This window comes from Pongo pygmaeus, chromosome 6 (genome assembly GCF_028885625.2).
Source record: "Pongo pygmaeus isolate AG05252 chromosome 6, NHGRI_mPonPyg2-v2.0_pri, whole genome shotgun sequence".
Lineage (NCBI taxonomy): Eukaryota > Metazoa > Chordata > Mammalia > Primates > Hominidae > Pongo > Pongo pygmaeus.
In genome coordinates this window covers 156,444,798-156,467,959 of record NC_072379.2, presented here as the reverse complement: position 1 = coordinate 156,467,959, position 23,162 = coordinate 156,444,798, and the positions used below count along the sequence as shown (strand labels likewise).

General features: G+C 44.1%; 1 protein-coding gene across 2 annotated transcripts in view; it reads right to left on the bottom strand.

Moving 5' to 3' along the window:
* The window catches only part of UBE3C (ubiquitin protein ligase E3C), a 130,249-nt gene that overhangs the window by 3,742 nt on the left and 103,345 nt on the right, over positions 1 to 23,162 (bottom strand). For both annotated transcript variants that reach the window (XM_054494482.2, XM_063668051.1), the window contains exons 19-22: positions 15,633 to 15,845; positions 10,064 to 10,252; positions 9,896 to 9,962; positions 7,185 to 7,315 (exon numbers count right to left, since the gene is read on the bottom strand). In XM_054494482.2, coding sequence (XP_054350457.1) covers positions 7,185 to 7,315; positions 9,896 to 9,962; positions 10,064 to 10,252; positions 15,633 to 15,845 — 600 coding nt within the window. The remainder of the gene's footprint in view (positions 1 to 7,184; positions 7,316 to 9,895; positions 9,963 to 10,063; positions 10,253 to 15,632; positions 15,846 to 23,162) is intronic.

Here is a 23,162-nt window from a genome sequence, read left to right as displayed (position 1 = left end):
ATCTTGCCCTATCAATGATGAGGCTGTATGGTGTTCCATGGACATGCGTGGCATGATGTGTCGGTGGGCACTTTTCTCAGCTTTTTACAAAAAATGATGCAATGAATACGTACTTAGTTTGCACAATTGTGCAAATGTATCTGTAGGCAAAAATTGTGTTAGGGATTGCTCAACGCAGACTTAATGCATGAGACCTATGGGAATGTCGGTCCTCTGATGGCCACAGAGAACCAGTGATGCCACCTTCCTCGTATACACAAACATCATTAGCTACTTGCCTCACATTTGAGATAAGTGATTTATGTGTTCTCTTCCAACAGGAAGACAATAAGGCACAGATCGCCCTCAGTCTGCTCACTGTCCCAGCCTGTGCAGATTTAGTATCTGGCACGGATTTCAGAGACCTAGCTAGGTCAGCCCTTCACTGCACACGTGTACACGAAACTCTCTGAGAGGTGGGCCTGGCAGCAGGAGCAGGGGCTTCACCCACATTCACAACTCCTGGGACTGTACTCTAAGAAATAATTAGAGATGCACATGATTATTTATGCACAAGAGATTCACAGCATCACAATGAAGGAAGAGCTGTAAACAACTAAAAAACAGAAAGTAAACTGGTAAATTCACATGATGGGACTCTACAAAGTCCATTAAAAATATTTCAAAGAATAACACGAGGAAAAAAGATCCTGATGTAATGTTGAGTAAAAAAGGTAGCCTATAAAATTGAACACAGGATACAGCTAAAATTATATTTAAAAATTATGTGACCAGGAGCAGTGGCTCATGACTATAATCCCAGCATTTTGGGAGGCCACAATGGGTGGATCACCTGAGGTCAGGATTTCTGAGACCAGCCTGACCAACATGGCGGAACCCCATCTGTACTGAAAATAAAAAATTAGGCGGCTGTAGTGGTGCATGCCTGTAATAATCCCAGCTACTTGGGAGGCTGAGGGAGGCAGAGGGTGCAAGGCTGCAGTGAGACGAGATCATGCACTGCACTCCAGCCTGGGCAATAAGAGTGAAACTCTGTCTTAAAAATGTGTGTGTGTGTGTGTGTGTGTGTAACCGGCTGATCATGTTGGCTCCCACCTGTAATACCAGGTGTGTGTGTGTGTGTGTGTGTGTGTAACAGGCCGAGCATGTTGGCTCCCACCTGTAATACCAGGTGTGTGTGTAACAGGCTCAGCATGTTGGCTCACACCTGTAATACCAGGTTCGTGTCTGTGTGCGTAACAGGTCGAGCATGTTGGCTCACACCTGTAGTACCAGGTGTGTGTCTGTGTAACAGGTCGAGCATGTTGGCTCCCACCTGTAGTACCAGGTGTGTGTCTGATTGCGTAACAGGCCGAGCATGTTGGCTCCCACCTGTAGTACCACATGTGTGTCTGTGTGCGTAACAGGTCGAGCATGTTGGCTCACACCTGTAGTACCAGGTGTGTGTGTGTGTGTGAGTAACAGGCCGAGCATGTTGGCTCCCACCTGTAATACCAGGTGTGTGTGTGTGTGCGTGTGTGTCACAGGCCGAGCATGTTGGCTCCCACCTGTAATACCAGGTGTGTGTGTGTGTGTGTGTAACAGGCTGAGCATGTTGGCTCCCACCTGTAGTACCAGATGTGTGTGTGTGTGCGTCATAGGTCGAGCATATTGGCTCACACCTGTAATACCAGGTGTGGGTGTGTGTGCATGCGTAACAGGCCGAACATGTTGGCTCACACCTGTATTACCACGTGTGTCTGTGTGTGTAACAGGCCAAGCATCTTGGCTCCCACCTGTAATACCAGGTGTGTGTCTGTGTGTGTAACAGGTCGAGCATGTTGGCTCACACCTGTAGTACCAGATGTGTGTGTGTGTGCGTCATAGGTCGAGCATATTGGCTCACACCTGTAATACCAGGTGTGGGTGTGTGTGCATGCGTAACAGGCCGAGCATGTTGGCTCACACCTGTATTACCACGTGTGTGTGTGTGTGTAACAGGTCGAGCATGTTGGCTCACACCTGTATTACCACGTGTGTCTGTGTGTGTAACAGGCCAAGCATCTTGGCTCCCACCTGTAATACCAGGTGTGTGTCTGTGTGTGTAACAGGTCGAGCATGTTGGCTCACACCTGTAGTACCAGGTGTGTGTGTGTGTAACAGGTCGAGCATGTTGGTTCACATCTGTAGTACCAGGTGTGTGTGTGTGTCACAGGCCGAGCATGTTGGCTCCCACCTGTAGTACCAGGTGTGTGTGTGTGTAACAGGTCGAGCATGTTGGCTCCCACCTGTACTACCAGGTGTGTGTGTGTCACAGGCCGAGCATGTTGGCTCCCACCTGTAGTACCAGGTGTGTGCGTGTGTCACAGATCGAGCATGTTGGCTCCCACCTGTAGTACCAGGTGTGTGTGTGTGTGTGTCATAGGCTGAGCATGTTGGCTCCCACCTGTAGTACCAGGTGTGTGTGTGTCACAGGCCGAGCATGTTGGCTCCCACCTGTAGTACCAGGTGTGTGTGTGTGTCACAGATCGAGCATGTTGGCTCCCACCTGTAGTACCAGGTGTGTGTGTGTGTGTGTCACAGGCTGAGCATGTTGGCTCCCACCTGTAGTACCAGGTGTGTGTCACAGGCCAAGCATGTTGGCTCCCACCTGTAGTACCAGGTGTGTGTGTGTGTGTGTCACAGGCCGAGCATGTTGGCTCCCACCTGTAGTATCAGGTGTGTGTGTGTGTGTGTCACAGGCCAAGCATGTTGGCTCCCACCTGTAGTATCAGGTGTGTGTGTGTGTCACAGATCGAGCATGTTGGCTCCCACCTGTAGTACCAGGTGTGTGTGTGTGTGTGTCACAGGCCGAGCATGTTGGCTCACACCTGTAATACCAGGTGTGTGTCTGTGTGTGTCACAGGCCGAGCATGTTGGCTCACACCTGTAGTACCAGGTGTGTGTGTGTGTAACAGGTCGAGCATGTTGGCTCACATCTGTAGTACCAGGTGTGTGTGTGTGTGTGTCACAGGCCGAGCATGTTGGCTCACACCTGTAGTACCAGGTGTGTGTGTGTCACAGATCGAGCATGTTGGCTCCCACCTGTAGTACCAGGTGTGTGTGTGTGTCACAGATCGAGCATGTTGGCTCCCACCTGTAGTACCAGGTGTGTGTGTGTTTGTGTGTCACAGGCCGAGCATGTTGGCTCCCACCTGTAGTACCAGGTGTATGTGTGTGTGTGTGTCACAGGCCGAGCATGTTGGCTCCCACCTGTAGTACCAGGTGTGTGTGTGTGTCACAGGCCGAGCATGTTGGCTCCCACCTATAGTACCAGGTGTGTGTGTGTCACAGGCCGAGCATGTTGGCTCACACCTGTAGTACCAGCTGTATGTGTGTGTGTGTGTGTCACAGGCCGAGCATGTTGGCTCCCACCTGTAGTACCAGGTGTGTGTGCGTGTGCGTGTGTCACAGGCCGAGCATGTTGGCTCCCACCTGTAGTACCAGGTGTGTGTGTGTGTCACAGGCCGAGCATGTTGGCTCCCACCTGTAGTACCACGTGTGTGTGTGTGTGTAACAGGTTGAGCATGTTGGTTCACACCTGTAATACCAGGTGTGTGTGTGTGCATAACAGGCCGAGCATGTTGGCTCACACCTGTAATACCAGGTGTGTGTGTGTGTGTGTGTAACAGGTCGAGCATGTTGGCTCCCACCTGTAATACCAGTGCTTTGGGAGGCTGACGTGGGAGATCACTCAAGGCCAGGAGTTTGAGACAGCCTGGGCAACAGAGCAAGACCCTACCTCTACCAAAAACAGAAAAAATTATGCATACCTACATTAACCCACACTCATGTATGTAGATAAAACACATACTAATAAAAGGAAGGAAACATAAAAAAAAATGGTTAGAATGGGAGAAAATATAGGTTTCCTATACTTGATCACAATTTCCAGTTTTCTATAATGAAAACATTACTTTTACTGAAAGGTAAAAAAAAAAAAAAATCCAATATAAAAAAATGTACTTCCTGTGCCAACAGCGCTCCCACAAGGTGAATGTTCCTAAAACTTGCTAGACTTTTTTTTTTTTTTTTTTGAGTCGGCGTCTTGCTCTCTCAACAAGGCTGGTGTACAATGGCACAATCTCGGCTCACTGCAACCTCTGCCTCCCAGGTTCAAGCAATTCTCTTGCCTCAACCTCCCGAGTGGCTGGGACTATAGGTGCCCATCATCACACCTAGCTAATTTTTGTATTTTTAGTAGAGATGGGGTTTCGCCACGTTGGCCAGGCTGGTCGAGAACTCCTGATCTCAGGTGATCTGCCCGCCTCAGCCTCCCAAAGTGCGTGAGCCACCACACCCGGCCCCCGTTCGACTTTCTATAAGTGTGGCAAGCCCACAAAGCAACACGGCACAAAAGGGCAAGGATTCTCTGTATGTCCGGGAAGGTGTCGCTAAGACAGGCGCCCGGGGAAGGTGGCATTAGGACAGGCGCCTGGGGAAGGTGGCGTTAGGACAGGCGCCCGGGGAAGGTGGCGTTGGGACAGGTGCCCGGGAAGGTGGCGTTGGGACAGGTGCCCGGGGAAGGTGGCGTTGGGACAGGTGCCCGGGGAAGGTGGCGTTAGGACAGGTGCCCGGGGAAGGTGGCGTTAGGATAGGAAGCAGAGAGGCTACGGTGGGCAGACTAAGCTGATTTTCCGGGAAAAGGCTAGAACTATGAAGAAGCTTGTGCTGAGGCTTGAGTGCGTTGAGCATAGGTGCAGATCTAAGAGAATGCTGGCTATAAAGAGATGTGAGCATTCTGAACTGGGAGGACAGAAGAGGAGGAAGGGCCAAGAGACCCAGTTCTAAGTGTCATCTTTTGTTTTATTATGAAGACAATACAATCTTGAGTTTATGTTCAAAAAAATTAAAAAAATTAAAAAAATAGAAAAGGTAATTACCTTCTAACCATTGTAGTCAAATGTGAATCAAACTAGAGCAATGTCCCATTCTGTAGGAAACCTCTGGAAGCACTGAAGCTGTCACAAAGCACAACAGGCACCCGACTGGCCACACCCACATTTCAGTTGGATTTTGTTTCAATTATATGTTGAGTTTAGCATATAATTTATGTTAAGGGTAAAACTAGTAAGAGCACAGCCCACAAAATGCTATGAAGAGGACGGGCACGGTGGCTCATGCCTGTAATCCCAGCACTTTGGGAGGCTGAGGTGGGTGGATCACCGTAGGTCAGGAGTTCGAGACCAGCCTGGCCAACATGGTGAAATCCTGCCTCTATTAAAAATACAAAAAAATTAGCTGGGGGTGGTGGTAGGTGCCTGTAATCCCAGCTACTCGGGAGGCACGGCAGAAGAATCACTTGAACCCAGGAGGTGGAGGTTGCAGTGAGCTGAGATGGGCCATTGTACTCCAGCCTGGGCGACAAGAGCGAAACTATCTCAAAAAAAAAGCTATGAAGAGACTTACATGATTCTTATTACTGATCTTTGTAGGTCTCTTTACTGTTAAATGTAAACTTCATTAAAAAATATATATGTGGCATATAATATGTGCTAAAATCCATTGTCTTTTTTTTCTAATTATAGTTTATTTGCTCCTTTAAATCTCTCATAAAAATGTTAGAATGAGAACCAAAGGAGAACCAGAAAGAACATTTATTACACTTATTATTCAGCATTCTGAATACATGAGGGCAATAATTTTCACAAATGCTTGAATATACTAAAAAGGAAGCATTGCATTTTTGGAACAGAAAAGGATCTCTGAATGAAGGGGTCAGTGACTGCTGGCAAAGTCACTGGATAAATGAAAAGCTTAAAATATATTTTGCAATTAAATGCCACATTTTAGTGTTTCTTTCATAACGCTAATTGAATTTCCTACTTGGAGACTTAAAAATAAAAAAAAATGAAGTTCTTCACTGAAATCTGAGTCAAGGGCACCATTTTGTGCATAATTAAATACAGTACAACGGGAATTTGCATTAATTCAGAGTGAGAAAAATCATTAATTTATTATGTGGCCTGATGGTAACTTAACAATTTTCTACAGCACTTTAATGATTTTTTGTCTGTAACAATCACATTTATTAAACATATTAAACTTTAATTAGCTTTAGCAGATGTTATTCTTCTCCAATAATCTGGCACTAAGGAGTTTCATAACTTTAAAATTATGCCTGCCTGCCTTTGCTATTTATAGTACTTCAACTGAAAGACATTCTCTTCCTTTAAGTCTACATTAATTCTGGCAGCCCTGGCAAATCCAGGCATACTAAGCTAACCGGAAAGCCTAAACATTAAGATGATTTTTCCAAACTGGATGTCTAACATATAACAACTTCAAAAACACTTATCATGGAAAAATCAATTAAATTTCACATATGTTAGAACATTGAGAAAAATAAAAAAATAGGAAGACTGTCTCATGGATGCTCAAAGTGTTCTCCACGGTATAACTCAATTATGATTGTGCAGGGTCTTGACTGGGGTAGGGGATTTTCCGTTTTAGTCTATTTGGGATTTTTTTTTTTTTCACACAGAGTTTTGCTCTTGTTGCCCAGGCTGGAGTGCAATGGCGCAATCTTGGTTCACTGCACCTCCACCTCCCGGGTTCAAGCCATTCTCCTGCCTCAGCCTCCCAAGTAGCTGGGATTACAGGCATGCACCACCATGCCCGGCTAATTTTGTATTTTTAGTAGAGAAGGGGTTTCACCATGTTGGTTAGGCTGGTCTCGAACTCCTGACTCCAAATGATCCACCTGCCTGAGGCAATTTCAATTGCTAAAAATAAGCCAAATTACGTAAGATCAACATTAATTTCCAGAAGTGGTAAAATAAGGCTCAGTAGCATATACACTCCATCAACATCTCTATGTTGTACCTGCTTCAGTTCAGTAGCAAAAAGCCCAAGATGTGTTACAGATTTATGAGACTCATTATTAATATTGCAAATAGTCCCTCCAAATGCAGGGTTTGTTCACAGGCAATCATAAACACAATGGACAACTATCATATGAATAGGTTATTGTGAACAAACAAAAAAAGCAACCCCAAATAAAACTAGCACCAAAATATATACATCATAACTAGTACTTAATTAAAAATCTAGCTGAAGATAAAAACAAGTGTATGTAAAAGGACTTCATTTAACCCTACTGAATGTTCTGCTGCCTTTCTTATTATGATGTGGTCTTTAAAGCAAATGTCATGAAAGTTGTGTACCTTAAACCCCAAGAGAGGGGGTCGAGAGCAGCTTGTTACAAACTTCAGCAGTTTGCGCTTTTCTTCATCAGTGAACCCTTCCACAACTCTCCAGAAGACCTTAATAACAGGATGGTCTGCAGAATAGCCTCCTATGGCAAAATGAACACATGCTTTATGAAATGCAAAGCACACCCACCCTTCAGGACCCACAGGGATTGGTCCAGACCCTCACGGATACTAAAGTCCATGGATCCTCAAGTCCCTTCTATAAAACGGCATGGCATCTGTGTATCACCTGTACGTCCTGTGCACTTCGTGATCTCTAGAGCACTGGTACAATCTAATCTAATGCAGAGGCTATGTAAATGGCTGTGACACTACATTGTTTAGCACACATTCAGTGCAGACACAACCATTGCTTTTTCCTCAAATATTTAAAATCTGCAATTAGTTGAAGCCATGGATGTGGACAGAACCCACAGATATGAAGGACCCATTGTAAATGCAAAAGCGGAATTCTCTGCCTCCCCCCGCCCCCGCCCCACCCACCACCAATTATGTGGAGGCGATGGGCAAAGTGCAAGAAGGGGAGAGCAACTTAAGGAGGGTCAAAGCAGGGCCAGGCACAGTGGCTCACACCTGTAATCCCAGCACTTTGGGAGGCCCGGGCTGGCGGATCACTTGAGGTCGGGAGTTCGAGAGCAGCCTGGCTAACATGGTGAAACCCTGTCTCTACCACATGTACAAAAATTAGCTGGATATCGTGGCGCGCACCCGTAATCTCAGCTTCTTGGGAGGCTGAGGTGGGAGAATCGCTTGAACCCAGAAGGCGGAGGCTGCAGCGAGCTGAGATTGCATCACTGCACTCCAGCCTGGGTGACAGGGCAAGATTCGCCCTCAAAATAAATGAATAAATAAATAAATAAATAGATAAATAAATAAATAAATAAATAAAAAGCTAGAATAAGGATCACCCTGTAACTATAAAGATGAATGCGGGCACCAAAAGCTACTGCAAAGGAGCCTTATTTTGAAGAACTGTAATGCAGTTCAAACCCACCGCTGAGCAGACTGCAGAGAAGGGGTTTGCATGTGGCCACACATCTAAAACGACAGACAATGGGTGTCTAGTACTAATGCAGCTGGGTGTTTTCCCAGCATGATTTGGTGTCTAAATTAATTTTATCATTTTTCCTTCTTATTATCATTCCCATATTAATACCATGGCTAACAACCAATCTCACTATATGAGACCACTATTCTAAAATGTAATGTCTGCCACTTACAGCTTTTAATCTAGTAAAGTGCTCCCTAAACCTAAAATAATTGCTATATATTGTTCCCTCATTGTTAATATACTACAGAAATAACATCAATAAAATATCTTAAGTGCAGTAATCGGCACCAAAATGAATATAATATTTTAAACCTATTTACTGGCATAGCTGAGATTATTAAAGGTGCAGCAAGCCCTCAGTGCAGATGGGTAATGAAAACAACCGAAGACAATCTCTTGGCAAAGGAAAGGTCAGACTGATTTCATTTCCTTAAACTTATGACCCGATCAGGGGGACAACGTGACCTTAGGCATTACTTGCTTTTACATAAAGATTAGACTTCAAATGTAGGGCAATACAAACTACAGATAAGAGATACATACGCATGGATACACACAGGCACATGTAAAAATGACTTTTTGTAAATTTAGAGCTTTGCAACCATCAGCACAATCCAGTTTTAGAACATTTCCGTTTCCTCAAAAAGCTCTCACTTGCACCCCAGTAGACAACTAGTGGGTATGTGGGGTTATCTCATTTGGAATTAAGTGGCATTTTTCTATAATGACTAATGGTGTTGAACATCGTATCATGTGCTTATTTGCTTACTGGCCATTTATCTATCTTCTTATGTTAAACATCTGTTTAATTTTTTTTGCCCATGTACGTATGTATGTATATATTTATTTATTTAGAGACAGGGTTTCACTCCTGTCGCCCAGGCTGGAGTGCAGTGGCATGATCTCGGCTCACTGAGATCTCACGACCTCCGTCTCCCAGCTCCAGTGATTCTTCTGCCTCAGCACCTCATGTAGCTGGGACTGCAGGTGTGCGCCACCACGCTGGGACTGCAGGTGTATGCCACCACACCCAGCTAATTTTTAGTAGAGATGGGATTTCGCCACATTGCCCAAGCTGGTTTCAAACTCCTGAGCTCAAGTGATCCACCTGCCCCGGCCTCCCAAAGGCTGGGATTACAGATGTGAGCCACTGCACTCAGTCATCTTGTTTTTGAACCATGTAAATTACCCCTACAAAAGATTACAATAAAAATTACTTTGAGGCCAGGCATGGTGGCTCACGCCTGTAATCCTGGCACTTTGGGGAAGCTGAGACGGGTGAATCACTTGAGCTCAGGAGTTTGAAACCAGCCTGGCCAACATGGCAAAACTCCGTCTCTACTCAAAATACAAATATTAGTTGGGCCTGGTGGCAGGTGCCTGTAATCCCAGCTATTCGAGAGGCTGAGGCAGGAGGATTGCTTGAACCCGGGAGGCAAAGGTTTCAGTGAGCTGGGATTGCACCACTGCACTCCAGCCTGGGCGACAAGAGTGAAACTCAGTCTGAAAAAATAAATAAATTAATAAATTAATTAACATAAAATAAAAATTACTTTGGAAATATGACCACCTGCAACATTTTCAGAAACAATAACTAGTAGTGATAACATACCTGAATAGTTTGTAAAGGATTTTAGGTCCTCTAGGCTTATGGGAACTTGTGCACCAGAAATTAATACCTAAGGAAAAAAGTTCAAATAATAACATTTGAGGTAAATTTTAAGAAAGCCTTTTCATTTCCTGTGACAAGCGTGTCCCAGAAAGTCAGCAGGTAGGGTACCTGAATTTCTTGCTGATCGAACATTCGGAGCCACTCGAGGCTGACAACATTGGCAAGGCCCTGTCGGAAAGCCAGGCAGTGCTGGCGGATCTGCCTGTTCAGCCTGTAGTCCGCCACCAAGTGGATGTATGCAATCCGGTTGGCGCTGGTGACAGGGATGTCTTTCCCACCGAATTTTAGTTCAACTACCTGGAAATACGAAACATAAGGATCTCAAAATCCTCAAAGTATGATAATAGGTTAAGAAAAAAAAAAAAAGCAAGAAACAAATGTTTTAAGGAAATAGGACTTGATGCTTTGTGAACAAGAATCTAAATACGAAACAGTACCCAAGTATGCACACCATTGTGCACAGATGCAAAGATGCCCCTCCAGGAAGAGTCTCCGAAGCCCAGCACCTTATTCTGTCTTTAAGATCACTAACCATCCATGTTTCCTCCAAAGCACTAGGGAATTGTGCAGCAATGTCACCATGGCAATTTTATTTAAATAAAAATGAGAAATCACAGAGGGCAAAGATATGAAGCAAACAATCACCATTAAGTCAGAAGAGAAAAAGCGACTCATTCTGGAGGAAACGCAAAGGCTGTAGTAAAGTGATTTCTCATTTTCATCCATATAAGCAGCACACACTTACCTGTGTGCTTCCACAATGCCATTACTATAAAGCACTTTAATTACGATGCAAAGGGTGGTGGTAACGATCAGTGATAATAGATCAGCCAATTTCTTATGTATATAAACAGAGTGAGTAAGAACACTTTTTATTAGTACATGGCTACACTCAACAGAATTTGCAGGTATAACGTGGGGCTCCCATAAACACCACAAGAGTGCTCATGAGAAAAGCAACATAGCGGAAACACAGACCTGGATCTTACTGTCCCCCACTTGTATGACAGACAAGTCACTTTACACCTTAAAACTTCTGGCCATTAATAAAATGGTGATATTTGTTTGTCTGACTTGGAATTGCTGTGATTATATGATTATATGTGATTATATGATTATATGAATTCATAAATACAAAACAGTACACGAGCAAAATACAATATAAACATGTAATCATAATTTATAAAGAGTGTATTTTAAATAAAAAAATTTTTAAAAAGTATTTATTAAGAAAACAAAAAAAACAGGCCGGGTATAGTGGCTCACGCCTCTAATCCCAGCACTGTGGGAGGCCAAGGCAGGAGGATCCCTTAAGCCCAGGAGTTTGAGATAAAGCAAGACCCCCACCTATATTTCTAAAACGAAACAAAAAAACAACAAAAACACCCCAACTGCATTCCTGGGGTTAGATGAGGGCAACCTATACTGTGGACAAAGAAAATATAAAATAAGCTCAAAATAAATGAACAAAGACATTTCAACTTCCCTACCTTTCCATTCTTTTCTTTTCACAGCCTTCAGTTTTCCTGGTAGCTTTAATATTCCCAGAGTAACAGACAAGACTGCTGCCTCTGGGCAATGGCACTGATGTCCCAGTCTCTTACCGTTTACAGAAAGATTGTTTCACAAATCTGCTAGAGAGCCTGACTTGAGTCATCCTACAGCTGATGGTTACAGGAGAGTCGTTTGCTGGTTCTCATTTTATATAGAATGTTCAAATTGAACTTGAACGTTCAACTTAGCAGATCTGCTTCTTTTAACGTTTCACATTTTAAATGATGATTCAATTATTCTCAATAATTCACTTCCTAAGGTTTGGAACCATCAAGCCTAAGAATGGGCTTTCAATTCCATTGTCTTCATTCTGATTAAAGATTGTGTTCATTACCTTAATTCCTTTGCTTGTACTCAGCTGACAGTCCATCTGTTAACCAAGCCTCAGGAGGCTAGCTATTATATTTCAATATATAAAATACCACCCCTTCCTTTAAATGGATTAGAGGCAGGTAATAAATGATGATATACTTGTATGATTTGGAAGACAAAGGACCAGTGAAGTTATCAGTTAAAGGAACTTCCAAGGCTCCCAATTACCTTGCCTGATCAGAAAAAACTGACATTTCTATAACTTTTTTTTTTGAGACAAGGTCTCACTCTGTCACCCAGGCTGGAGTGCAGTGGAGCAATCTCGGCTCAGCGCAACCTCCGCCATCTGGGTTCAAGTGATTCTTGTGCCTCAGCCTCCCGAGTAGCTGGGATTACAGGTGCACATCACCACGCCCAGCTCATTTTTTTGTATTTTTAGTAGAGACAGGGTTTCACCATGTTGACCAGGCTGGTCTGAACTCCTGACCTCAAATGATCTGCCTGCCTTGGCCTCCCAAAGTACTGGGATTACAGCCGTGAGCCACTGTGCCCAGGCCCTCTAATAATTAAACGGTTACACTACTTTTAATTTAAAATTCTCTTAGGCTAAGCCCAAACAACTATGTGTACTTAAAAACCATGTCACATAAGTGCTAAATTTCAGATCTGAGGGACATATTTAAAATTTCCTCTAAATACAAATATATTTAACTGGAGCAGTTCTCAGGACAGCAAGATACCAAGAGCTGTCCTCTCTGCTCCTCCAGAAGGTCTATTTTCACTTGGAATCCATAAAGCCCCACAAGACACCACCGTACATGACCTACTTTCATTAGCTCATTTCATCCTCCGGCACTCACAGCCCCGTCTGAAATGAGGAAGGGGTCTTGTGGACTTCCTTAAGCCTCACAGAAAAGCGGCCAAGCCAGGACCTGAACCAAGCTGTTGTGACTCAAGTCCAATCTTTTCTACCTAACAGATGATTATTTGTGGGTCCTTCTTAAACCCTTAGCATTTTCTGCTAGAAAGAGTTCTATGTAAATTAGTCGTCTAAAATTTCATGGTCACCATTAAACAGATTAACAGCCAAATTGATTATACTGAAGAAAACAAATTTGAGAGCAGCACCATATTTTAAAAGGGATGATTAATTAACATAACCTGCTGACACAATAAAGTATTTGCATATTACAAGTCTTTAAATCATACTTTATAAACTTAAAAACTTGTATGGAAGACTACCTATTTATTTCTACAGAAATCCTTAAGATCTCCCTCTAAATTAGGTGCTTCACTAGTGAATTGCTTAATTTTTCTCATTAGGCTCTTTAGTATAATTATTCTCATACATTATCTATAATTTTTTAACTCAGTGGGAATTTCTATGAATAATTGGAACATCTTAACTTCCAACTTTTGCTTTTAACAGATTCCAGTATTATCGGCAGTGCTTTAATGGAATTCTTGCATATGCGACGTTTCACTATTAACATTTATTTCAGAAGGAAAAATGGGAAATACTCGCATTAGCAAAGGCCTCAGGCAGGTCACTACAACACTCACCGTCCGAAGGCTTTTATGCCATTTAGAAATCAGGCCACTAGGTGGCGCAAGGCCACAGCAGCAAGCAACATCACTGGATGTCGAGCACTTCCTAATGACAGTAACGGCCCCCACCAAATTATCTAAAGTTTGCATTGGTGAAAATTCAGCTCTATGGTATGGAAAAATATGCAGAAACAAAAGCAACTAAATAAGTTGTAACCAAATAAAATATGGCTCTTGGACAGGCATGGTGGCTTGCACCTGTAATCCCAGCACTTCGGGAGGCTGAGGCAGGAGGATCACTTGAGCCCAGGAGTTTGAGACCAGCCTGGACAACATAGGGAGACACCCATGTCTACAAAAAATACAAAAATTAGCTAGGAATGGTGGCTCATGCCTGTAATCCCAGCACTTTGGGAAGTTGAGGCAGGAGGATCGCTTGAGCTCAGGAATTCGAGATCAACCTGGGTAACACAGGGCAACACTGTCTCTACAAAAAACACAAAAATTAGCCAGGTTTGGTGGTGCACACCTGTAATCCCAGCTACTCAGGAGGCTGAGGGTGCAGTGAGCCGAGACTGCATCACTACACTCCTCCAGCCTGGGTGACAGAGTGAGACCCTGTCTCAAAACAATACAACAACAAAAAAATCCCATACGCTAAAGTAGACAGAACAGTGTGTGAGCTCCCAACCCCACACAGCCAGTTCATCAGGCATCACACCTCCCGGCCAGTCTCTGGCACTGATAGCCCCACTTCCTGCCCCTGTTCTCACCACACAGGGTCAGTATCCCTTATCTGAGTGAAATACTTGGGCCAGAAGTGTTTGGATTTGAATTTTTTTCCCCCCAAATTTTGGAATATTTGCATTATACTTATCAGTAAGAGTCCTTAATCCAAAAACCTGAAATGATCCAATCAGCATTTCCTTTGAGCTTCATGTCAGCACTCAGAAAGTTTTAGATTTTGGAACATTTTGGATTTTCAGATTATGGATGCTCAGAGTGTATTTGAAGCAAATCCCAGATGTTACTAACTCATTAATAATTATTTTAGTATGCTGTACGTGGATGTTTATAACAGTAATATTCTTAATAGCCCAAACATAGGAACAACCCAAATGTCCATCAACCAGTAAAGACCTTGTGGTATATCCATATAATGGAATATCATTTGGCCAGAAAAGGAATGAAGTCCTGATCCATGCAACTACAAGTGAAGGAAGACCACGTAAAAGGCTCCGTCGGGCCAGCCGCGGTGGCTCACGCCTACTGTAATCCCAGCACTTCGGGAGGCCGAGGCGGGCGGATCACCTGAGGTCGGGAGTTCGAGACCAGCCTGACCAACATGGAGAAACTCCGTCTCTACTAAAAATACAAAAATTAGGTGGGCGTGGTGGCACATTGTAATCCCAGTTACTCGAGAGGCTGGGGCAGGAGAATCACTTGAACCCGGGAGGTGGAGGTTGTGGTGAGCCGAGATCGCGCCACTGCACACCAGCCTGGGCAACAAGAGTGAAACTCCATCTCAAAAAAAAAAAAAAAAAAGACTCCATCCATGTGAAGTGTCCACAGCAGGCCCATGCAGAGACAGAGTGGACTGGTGGCTGCCTGCATGGGGTCGGGGAGCCTGCTAATGGGTGCACGGTTGCTCTGTAGAGCGAGGAAAATGTGCTAACATTGGCTGGGGTGATGATGATTGCACACCTCTATGAATATACTAAAAACCACTGAATCATGTACTAAAAAGGGCAGATTTTATGGTATGTGAGTTACATGTTGATAAAGCTGTTATTAAGAAAATCAGTTTGAATCTCTAATATAGACCTTTCTTTTTTCTTTTTTAAAAAGGATATAAATAACAAAAGTAACCAGATGGGTAATGAACACACCCCCTAGATAGTGCTGGAGCAGCTGAGGTGGCTCTGAATGGGCAAGGAGCGAGGACTAAGCAAGGGGTCCTGCCGCGAAGCTGCTGAACGGCCACCCCCAGCACCAGGAAGAGCCAGACAAGCAGCAAGCCTGGGCCGCAGCCTCGAGAGTGGAGCTCCGCAGGAGGGGCTGCCGGGCAGGAACAGGCCTCACGCGTGGGAGCAGGAACTGCACTCAGCTCAGAGGCCAGGGCTAAGGTGCTTCGGAGCTACATGCTTCGACGTCTAACTCACAGCCACAGTCATTGTAACTAAAATGTGCGGAAGTCAAACACTGTAACACAAATGGACTTCCACACAAAAGAAGATACTGCTACTTGCTCCTGACCCCTCACCTGCGCCTCTCCCAGGTCATTGTTCACCACAGTGAAGTTCAGCCCAAGCTCCTCCACATCGTCTTCGTAGCTCTTCAGAAAGAGCAAATTCTTATACACCTCAGGGTCTAGGGAGGCAAGGTGGTGAATGTCCACATCAGCACTGGTTCCAAGCAACTTGGAAAGAAAGAAGCCCGCAAAGGGCAGCTCCACCAGCATGTTCTCATAGAGAGCCTTCAAAAGAGAACAGTGACAACGTTAGCATCGAATACACAAGCCTACAAACAAAGAGCCATATGCTCAACTTCATATTAAACCCAATCCTAAGAGAGCAGGCATTTTCTCCTCATAGTACCGAAGATTGAAGCTGATATTCAGTGGGCAAGTACCATGCTCCAGGCTCCCGTGCAGGCATTCAATGCACGCACTAAGCATGCGGAGAACTCTGGAACAGACCACCTAGGGGCGAAATCGTGGAATTATGAAGAGCCAGATCCTTCCTGTGAGACAGAAGCCAACAAATGCTTCTCCTCAACAGAAGGATGGTGAATCCTTCAGGAACTGCAGGTTTGTTAGTCTCCTGAGGTGGCTACAGCAAATGATCACACACTGAGAGACTGAAAACCACATGAACTCACAGCCTCGCAGCTCCACAGGCCACAGGTCCAAGATCCAGGGGAGGAGACCTCACTGCGTCTCCAGCTCCTGGTGTCTCAGGGTAACCCTCGATGGGCCTTCGCTTGTGGCTCCCTTACCCACTTTCCTGTCTCTTCTCACAGATATCTTCCCTGTGTGCTCTCTGGGTCTGAATCTCTTCTTTCTCTTATCAAGACACTAGCGACTGGATTTCGGGACCCACTCTAATTTACTATGACCTCATCTTAACTTGAGGAGGATTAAGATGAGATGACCTCACCTAAACTTTGCAAAGACCCTATTTCCAAACAGGGCCATGCTCACAGGATGGGGTATTAGGATTTGAGCACAGTTTTTGGGGTCCCAGTTCGTAACCGCATGTCACTCTGCCCTGCAGCACAAAAGCAGCCGGACAATGTGTCAATGAGTGACGGTGGCTATGTTCCAGATTTGGGTTTCATTTGATTTTCACATGTCAAGAAATATTACTTATGCTCTTTTTTTTGGAGATGGAGTCTTGCTCTGTTGCCCAGGCTGGAGTGCAGCCGCGTGATCTCGGCTCACTGCAACCTCCGCCTCCCAGGTTCAAGCGATTCTCCTGCCTCAGCCTCCCCAGTAGCTGGGATTACAGGCACCCGTCACCATGCCCAGCTAATTTTTGTATATTTAGTAAAGACAGGGTTTTGCCATATTGGCCAGGCTTGTCTCAAACTCCTGAGCTCAGGTGATCCGCCCACTTCGGCCTCCCAGAGTGCTGGGATTATAGGTGTGAGCCATCCTGCCCGGCCAAAAGTTTTCTAATAAAGACAATAGAGACAGTTATCATTCCCTGAGCGCTTATTAGGTACTAGGTGCCAGGCACTGTGCTAGGCATGCAGTTAGACATAAGTTATCTTGTTTCCATGTGGTCCATCTGGACAGTTTTTTAACTTAAGGTAAAGGAATAGAAGTAAACAAGAAATCTCTACTTCCTCTACAAAAGCCATTGGTGTTAGAATATATCTAGTCGGGCCGGGCGCGGTGGCTCACGCCTGTAATCCCGGCACTTTGGGAGGCTGAGGCGGCTGGATCACCTGAGGTCAGGAGTTCCAGACCAACCGACATGGTGAAACCCCGTCTCTACTAAATAAAAAAAAATTAGCTAGGTGTGGTGGCACATGCCTATAATCCCAGCTACTTGGGAGGCTGAGGCAGGAGAATCGCTTGAACCCGGGAGGTGGAGGTTGCAGTGAGCCGAGATTGTGCCACTGCATTCCAGTCTGGGCAACAAGAGCAAAAACTCCGTCTCAAAAAAAGAGAAAACATCCAGTCTTCAGAGAGATGTGTATTTACAGTGATCCTATTTTCCCAGGTCAAACAGAGGTAGTCTAATTACCCCCAGGGGGTGTGGAGAACAGGTGGCCTAGTTTTAGAGAAAGAAATCCTCTCAACAGAGGCAGTCACAGGCCTTCCTACTGTCTGGAGGTGCAGCACTGGAATTTTTGCCCGAGAATGAGGGACGGCAGGAAGGACAGAGAGAGGGAAGGTGAAGGCTGGACTAACCATACCTTGCAAATGACTATTATGAGCTGTGCTGCAGGAGATGCTAAGATAGACCCAGACTCTCTTTATCCTACTGTTTTAAGATTCAAATGCCATCGTGCTACCCAGGGAATACCAAAATCAAAACAAAACTTTATGGGGTAGTCATTCATCCATGAGACAGTCAACTCAGAAGTCACCCTTCCAACCTAGAGGCCATCACCCAACCATATCATGCACTGTAAATATTAGAGAGATCTGTGTGAATTAATAACATGGGAGTAAGTAGCTTCCAGAGAGCTGGGACTGCTTCTGCAAGCTTCCAGCAAAGGAGAAACGTTTCAACTGTAAGCCACTGCTCCTGTGGGGAGTGAGTCCTTTGCTTAGTTATAGGTTCCAGCCAGTTACCGTATTTAGTAATAATCTACTTCGTATGTGTAGTCTATAAAATGCGCATCCTTAAATAAGTACTCCAGAACTTACACACTCCAACAGGGCATGCCCAGACACCCCTTGAGATTCACATTTTAAGGACTTGTCCACTGATATGACTGGAGGAAATGAGAAAATAGCTGTTGAGGTTTTCCCAAAAGCAAATATCTAGAGTGCCACTGGCTTTTTGTTTCAGAAAATGACAGACATTGTGAAGAACGCTTTTTTTTTTTTTTTTTTTTTTTTTGAGACAGAGTCTCCCTCTGTTGCCCAGGCTGGAGTGTGCTGTGGCACGATCTTGGCTCACTGCAGCCTCCGCCTCCCGAGTTCAAGCGATTCTCCTATCTCAGTTTCCTGAGTAGCTGGGACTACAGGCATGCGCCACCACGCCCAGCTAATTTTTGTACTTTTAGTAGAGACAGAGTTGCACCATATTGGCCGGGCTGGTCTCGAACTCCTGACCGAAGAATGCTGTTTTTAAGGAGCTCAGGCACATGTCTGATAACTAGAGCTGGCATAACATCCCCTCCAGAAGACTGTGGCTGGCCTCTGCCAGGTAAACCAAAGTATTATGTCCTTGTGTTTTTATTTCTGATTTGAGGACTAATGATTACCCAGTTAATTTTGAAAAGATAGCAAAAAAGGGTTTCTTAATGAGAGAATGAATAAAATGGCAACAGGCACATAGTCATCATCTCCTGATAAGGTAAAGAAAGTTGTGTTGAAAAGTCACAGTTTGTTTAAAGTTAAGGATGGTTAATCCTAGGAACCTGGAGCACTGATAAATGGCATCACTTGGAAATGAATGACGCGTTCAAAGCCAAGGGGAACACTCTGCATACAACTACATGATTGATCCCAGGGGCTGAAGAAAAGCCCTCATTTGTACAGTGGACTTTAAAAGTAAACTGGAAGTGTAAATCATTTGATGTTCAATATATAAGGTCACTGTTTGCCATTTCTGCATTAGTAACAATAAACCAGTGAAACTAGTTAAATATATCAGAACTACCTGAATTTTAAACAGAAATCCCACTGTGACTCATAAAATGTAAATGCATAGGTATAATTTTTTACATAAGGCAGGTTTAAACCTTCAGAGCATTTAATATACAAGCACTAATAAATGATGGCACTAAAAACTATGATTGCATCAGCTAAATGGATTATAAATTAAATTTCCATAATGTATGCAACTGAGATACAAATGTAAGCATAAATCAAGGTATTTTCTAAACACAGGTTAATTATACAACTTCAAAAACTGCCTATTTTTTATGCAAAATAATCCACTTAGCATTTTTCACACTGGCCTTCTCAGCCAGCTGTACCACACTTGTTCCTAGAAGCATATCAATAACTACTTGTCATGAAAAAAATAGCAATAGGTATATGGAAAAAACCTGTAACGAATTTTTCAACTGTCTGTCTTTTATGAATGTTTATAGCTAGAAATTGTGCCAAAATGATTTGAAATAAAAAGGATTAATTATAGTAGAAGCCTTTTAATATAAGTGAGTGCAGTCTCGACGCAATTAATGCAAATTGTGGCTCTATCAGGAGAATAAATGTGAACCACATCACAGGCCATTTCTGTTTGCCGCCAAATAACTTCAGTAATTTACTACATTAAGAATCAATAAAAAAAATAATGCTTTTCAAATGCATCTCTATCAATCTTCAGGCAGCTCTAAAGTGAACATTTATAACTTAATCTAAAAACTATATAAGAGATGATGTCTTGCTTTAAAGCCATCCTAACTGAGCAAGCAGATAATAATTTTAATTATTTCAAGTCATACTAACCACACAATTTAAAAAACAAAAAAGAAACATAAAATAAGAATGTATACTAATAGCAACACGCTATTTAATAATTGTGCTTCAGAATTCGTAGGTTGGAATTGAAAAACGAAGTCCCTTCAGTCACTGTGACCACTACGGGCTTGTGTAACTAACTCTAAGCTCCTAGGGGGCAGGAGATATACCTCATCTTTCTTTTTTTTTTTTTTTGAGACGGAGTTTTGCTCTATCGCCCAGGCTGGAGTGCAATGAATGGCACGATCTCAGCTCACTGCAATCTCCACCTCCTGGGTTCAAGCGATTCTCCTGCCTCAGCCTCCCAAGCAGCTGGGATTACAAGCACGCACACCATGCCCAGCAAATTTTTGTATTTTTAGTAGAGACAGGGTTTCCCTGTGTTGGCCAGGATTGTCTTGAACCCCTGACCTCAGGTGATCACCCGCCTCGGCCTCCCACAGTGCTGGGATTACAGGCGTGAGCCACCGTGCCTGGCAACATACCTCATCTTTAATGCAAGAGTCCAAATACAACATATGGTGCCCATTCATGTAACAAACATTTATTAAGTGCCAACTATATGTCAGGGACCACATTACATACTGGAATTCTGCATTCATGAACTTGTTTGCAAAAAAATCCTTTCATTCTTGTGTTAAGAGTTTTCGGATTGTGGGTTTCGGATCATGTATACGTCAACACCCATTTCAAGTCCTAGATCTTCACAATCCTATTCCAGAGAGCTTTCTACACCGTCAACTCCTGCAACACTTGGTCTACACAGCTACCCTGGCACTAAAAAATCCGTGTTGTCCCAGTGTCCCCTGCACCTCACATGCAGGAACAGCAGCAGGAGGACACCAAGCTCCCTGGGAGGGGCCAGGCCGTGGGCCTCACTCTAATACTCCACTGGCAGGTGCCCTAAAGCCAATCTCTAAATGTGAACTGAGGTGAACTCACTCCTGATTCAGCACATGTCTACCACGGATAACTGAGCAGAGCCCACTAGTTGTTACTCAGAGAAAAAGAGCAACTCTGCCTTGCAAATCCTGAAACACCACACCAGGACACGAATGCTGCACTCCTACTTTTCTACAGAGGCTGCCCAAATCCCCAGCACGCAGAGCTGCCGAGGCCTCACAGTGCTTGTACCTTTTCTTCCGTGAGACCCTGGCACTCCGTAAAGACAAGGAAAGCCTGCACAGATTGCCCTTCTCATCTCCAACTCTCCTTTCACTTCAGAAGCCCAGCAGGGCACAGGGGATGGGGGATGGGGGAGACATGCACGTCTCCTGTCCTATTTTCCTCACAGTGGCTTCCAGCGATTGAGCCACAACGTGATACATTTTGAGCGGCCTGGAGTTGACTCTTCCTTTTTTTTTTGAGATGGAGTTTCCCTCTTTCGCCCAGGATGGAGAGCAGTGGCACAATCTCGGCTCACCATAATCTCCGCCTTCCAGTTTCAAGCGATTCTCCTGCCTCAGCCTCCCAAGTAGCTGGAATTAGAGGCAACCACCACCACGCCCAGCTTATTTTTGTATTTTGAGTAGAGACGGGGTTTCACCATGTTGGTCAGGCTGGTCTCGAACTCCTGACCTCGTGATTCTCCCACCTCAGCCTCCCAAAGTGCCGGGATTACAGGCTTGAGCCACCAGACCTGGCTTGACCCTTCCTTTTTTTCCTCGACTTCTAGTTCTATGGCTTCCAGGTTCAGGCTCCAAAACACAGAAACCCCTGACCCTGCTCCCCAAAATATTTCTAGAAGATAAAAAACATCTTCATGAACAAGGAAGTTCGCCAAAGTAGCAAACCCATATTCCCACTTCCACTGACAAGAAGCAAACATCTGAGCATCTGAGGACAGTTTTACACTCCTGCTTCTGAAAGACAGTAGGAATTAAAACAAAAAAAACAAAAAACAAAAAAAAAAACTCAGGCCCAGTCTCAAGGTACCCCACATAACCAAGAACTATTTTCAACAATTAGAAGAAAACATCTTTCAAGTTTCAAAATTCTACTTTTGCCATATAGGAGAATAAGATATCAGACTAGAATCTGTCAAGCCACTTCTTGAGAAATTTGAGGATACTGATGCCTTTGATGATAAAAGATTTCATTACCATCAGGTACTATGTCTCCCTAACAAGAGCTCATGCTCTAATCGCTATACTCCTTCCAGCTTTAGAACGATAGCACCTATGAACTCCGATTTATACTGACTGCTGCTTTCTCTAACTTCTGTGACACTGGCTCTCTCAGTCACCACGTTACCTACCGCACGATTCCTTTGTAACAGCTTTACTGGGATATCATCCACATAACTTACATTCAAAGGTTTTATTATATTCATAAAGTTGTATGACCATCACCACAATCAATTTCTGAAGATTTTCATTACTCTAAAAAGAAACTCCACATCCCTTAGCTGCCACTCCTGGTTCCTCCCAGCCCTGGCGATCACTCATCCACCTTCTGTCTCTAGATTTTCCTGTTTTGGACATTTCATATAAATGGAATCATGTCTTTGGTGATTTCTGCATCTGTTCTCTCTCACCGAGCAGAACATTCTCAAGGCACATCCATGTGTGCCATGTGTCAGTGCTCTACCCCTTTTCACAGCCCAGTAATATTCCACTGTATGGATGAACCGTATTCTGTTTACCCATTTGTCAGCTGATGGGCCTTTGAGTCATTTCCATCTTTTAGCTATTATGAATAATGCTGTTGTGGGAATTTGTGTGCAAGTTTTTGTGTAAATATATGTTTGCTGGGTCCAAAGGTAATTAACCTTTTGAGGAACTGCTAAACTTTTCCAAAGTGGCTGCACTGTTTTACATTCCCATTGGCAATGCATGAGGACTGATTCCTCCACATCCTCACCAACCCTGCGATTCCTGGTTTGATTCCCACCGTACTCAGGGTGTGCGCGGCAGCCTGTGGCTGTGCTTTGCCCTTCCTTGATGACTAGTGATGCTGGCCATCTTTGCATGAGCTAACAGCCCATTTGCTTGCTGCCAGTCCCTGGAGAGATGTCCAATTGGATCCTTCGCCCATTTTTATCATGCAGTCCTTCATATATATGCCACAAGTATCTTCTCTTTCAGTGTGTTGTATTTTCAGTTTCTTGATGGTGTCTTTTGAAGCACAAACGTTTTTAAGTCC